This window comes from Callorhinus ursinus, unplaced genomic scaffold, assembly GCF_003265705.2.
Source record: "Callorhinus ursinus isolate GAN/ISIS: 27379988/994484 unplaced genomic scaffold, GSC_fseal_2.0 scaffold16, whole genome shotgun sequence".
NCBI lineage: Eukaryota > Metazoa > Chordata > Mammalia > Carnivora > Otariidae > Callorhinus > Callorhinus ursinus.
In genome coordinates this window covers 30876349-30879770 of record NW_027397078.1, presented here as the reverse complement: position 1 = coordinate 30879770, position 3422 = coordinate 30876349, and the positions used below count along the sequence as shown (strand labels likewise).

The following is a 3422-nucleotide window of genomic DNA, read 5'->3' as shown; positions in this document are numbered from 1 at the left end:
GGAAGGGTCAGAGGGAGAAGCAGACTCCCCGCTGAGCAGGGAGCCCGATGCGGGACTCGATCCCGGGACTCCAGGATCATGACCTGAGCCGAAGGCAGTCGCTTAACCAACTGAGCCACCCAGGCGCCCTACATGTGTATTTTCAAGTGCATGGGGGTCAGTGCCCCTAACCCCTGCCTTGTTTAAAGGTCAACTGTATTATCATTCTGGCCTCTCTAGCCATGATGGAGCCCAAACAAGTGTGGAAGTTTAGAACTGCAAAAAGTAAAAAGAAATTCTCTTCTAAAACATTCTTGTTTACTGCCAGCCTTAAGGGATATGAGTGTTTCTCGTTATTACATTCTTAGCTGTGTTTACTCTGAAGTTTGATAACTATTTCTTTTATTCAAAAAACTGTTGCAGAAATAAAGAACAGCACTTGGCATTCCTTAGATACAAAGACATTTAAAAAATGCCACTTTTTCCCTCCTGCATCCTAGGTTTACTGGTTACTGTTGGTGGGTCACTTCTGCCTCTTGTCCTCCATTGAGCAGCTTTCCTCTGGCATACCAGAGCCCCAGACAGGCTGCCCCCTCCCTCCCACCCCAGCCTGCTGTCCCACACTCACCCCTTCCTTGGCGCCAAGTCTCTGGGGCTCCTCCCTCTCCTGTGAGCCCCCCACTCTGTCCGGCCCTTTTGCATCCCCCAGTCGAACCGATTTGTAACATCCATCTGGGGGCCTTCTCCATTAAACCTTCCTGGCTGGGCTCTGGCTCATGGATTTTCTCTCTTCTCTAAACTCCCACAACACTTAGCCCGGGTACACGATTTAGCACTTAATTATATATTGTCTTTTATTGTGTGTTTTTATTTGTTGTGTTAGTTTTGTCTTTTCCAGCAAAGCTACAGATTCCTTGAAAGGAACACATCGTGTATTTTTTTTTTAATCCCTCACAGTACTCCAGTAGGGACACAGTTAATACTTTCTGTTCTACCAATGAGTGCTGCTTGATGGATAGGCACAGATGTAAGACTTTCTACGCATTTCTGCAGTTATCTGTGGTGCTGATGACTACCTGTCAAATTTATTAAACTGAGTTGAGTAATGAAGAGCAGCTCCGAATCTAGTATTCAGTTGGGTAAATCACATCATCTCTGTATCCATTTTCTCATCTGCAAAATGAAGATGAAAATGTTTTCCCAACCTACCTCAGTGAGTTACTGTGAGACTTGCTTAAACGAGATAATGTAGCTTTGAACTATATGAATGTCAGGGATTATTATACCTCACATCTCTTTTCCCAGGTGTTACAGGGGAAAGTAGGGTTTGGCTTTTATCACAAAGAGTGGGTCCCTTTCTAGCCTCTGTTAGAATGGTGGGGCATTCTCAGGGAATCCTGAGTATGACCAAAAAGGTCAGAAGAGAATAAACATGATCTCTTGGCTTTCAGTTTTCCTGAGAAATTATTACGGTCGTGGAAAAGACAGTGGGTGGTTAGATTTTGAAATGGAAATTCCCCAGCTGAGGTAGTCTTCGCTGCTTCTTACTTAACTATCCTTTCTGTACTCTTGTCTGCAAGCTTATTTCTGTCTTAATTCTCTCCTGGCAGGTCTAAAGCAAAATGTGGTAAAAGGAAATCTTAGTGAAGAGATGAGAACTTCCTGCTTTTGGAGTGGATCTTATTTCATGTCCTTAGATTCCAAAAGGAAAATCTTACTCTGGCCATCAATTGACATAATTTTCTTCTTCTTCTTCTTTTTAAAACCTTTTGTTTATTTATTTTAAATAAACTCTATGCCCAACGTGGGGCTTGAACTCACAACCCCAAGATCAAGAGTTGTATGCTCTACCTACTCAACTAGCCAGGCGCCCTCATAATTTTTCTTCTAATGTATTCCCTTCCCCCTTTACCACCTGTTGATTTTTTCCCCGGTCTTCCTGCCCTTCCTCCTTATTTGAGTTGACCAAAATACCAAAGTATATTTGCTATCATCAGTGCTATTTCTTGAGATAGTTTTTGTTTTTAATTAAAATAAAATTATTTGGGGTGAAAGATTTATGTATCTCTTTATTAAATTCTAAAATGTATTTTTTATTAGTGCTTAATCCTGGACTTAATTTTTTTTGTGTATATATATATACACATATGCAATTCTTCTTCCTAGGGCCCCTTTTACTCTTATTACTCTAGTACTTAACACTAACTGATGTTGTTCCTTTTTAAGGCTCAACTCCAGACCTGAGGAAGTGGCCTAACCTCATCGTCCCCGTGAGCGCTTTGGTCAGTCCCTGGGTCAGTCAGTTCGTATGATCTCTGGATCTCCATAGGACACAGGAGGACAGAAGCGCTACTGCTATATAAAAAGGGAAACTTAATTTCTCACGCCTCCTCCCTTTTCCGCGAAGGGCGCTGCCCCAGCTCCAGCGTTCTAGGGAGAAATCACCACAGCTTTCTCCGCCCGCTGAAAAGCGCCATACTCCAGGTGGGTCTAGTTGTCTCCTTTCCCAGCCTGGGAGGAGAGCCAAGGGCACCCCTCCCGGGCCGGGTGAGCGCGCCAAGCGCTGGCTCCTGCCCTCCGGGTCTGAGGAGTGCGGGAGGGGCAGGTGACCGGTCGCGTGGTGGACTGCCCGCAGAGTTAGTTACCTGGCGCGGCGCGGCGCGGCGCGGCGCGGGGCGGGGCGGGGCGGGGCGGGGCGGGGCGGGGCCGGATGGTGGGGGCGGGGCCGGGATGCGATCTCAGCCTGCGATTGGTTCGCCCCGCGCCTGTCTCCATGTGCCGCGCGGCGGAGGCACAACATTCAAGTCCGGGGGCGGGGCCGGCGCGCGCCGGGAGGAAGCGGCCGCGCGGCAGCTGCGGGGCGTGGGGGCGGTGGCGGCGGCGGCCGAGGCCGAGACCGAGGCGGCGGAGGCTGAGGCGAAGGCGTCGGCTCCTTACCCGGTGACGGTGCTACGCCGGACCCCCTTCCGGGCCCCATGGAGGCGGCAGCGGGCGGGGGCTGCGGCTCCGGGCCGCCGCTGCTACTGAGCGAGGGCGAGCAGCAGTGCTACTCCGAGCTCTTCGCGCGTTGCGCCGGCGCCGCAGGCGGGGGCCCCGGGTCCGGGCCCCCTGAGGCCGCCAGGGCCGTCCCGGGAGCGGTCACCGCAGCCGCGGGCCCCGTGGCCGACCTGTTCCGGGCGTCGCAGCTGCCCGCCGAGACGTTGCACCAGGTAGGTCCCCGCGCCCCCTGCCACAGCAGGTCTGTGCGGACCATTTCTGTGGGGATAAGGGGGCGGGGTGGGGCGATGGGGCTGCTCAAGAACCTGGAGGCCTCGGGCAGGTCGAAGTCGGGGATGGCGGCGACGCCCTTGTCCCCCGGGGAACACCAGCCTCCTCCGCAGCTCAGGAGTGCTGGGTGCGCTCCCCGTTTTCCTCCCCTGAGACAGACTGACACTCCCTCCCCC

The 3422-nt window shown here is 52.0% G+C and overlaps 1 protein-coding gene across 4 annotated transcripts in view; it reads left to right on the top strand.

Moving 5' to 3' along the window:
* Window positions 1-2854: 2854 nt before the first annotated feature.
* REPS2 (RALBP1 associated Eps domain containing 2) overlaps window positions 2855-3422 on the top strand; it is a 328460-nt gene continuing 327892 nt past the window's right edge. For all 4 annotated transcript variants that reach the window (XM_073902042.1, XM_073902043.1, XM_025857570.2 and 1 more), the window contains exon 1: window positions 2855-3188. In XM_073902042.1, coding sequence (XP_073758143.1) covers window positions 2955-3188 — 234 coding nt within the window. In that variant the 5' untranslated portion in view covers window positions 2855-2954. The remainder of the gene's footprint in view (window positions 3189-3422) is intronic.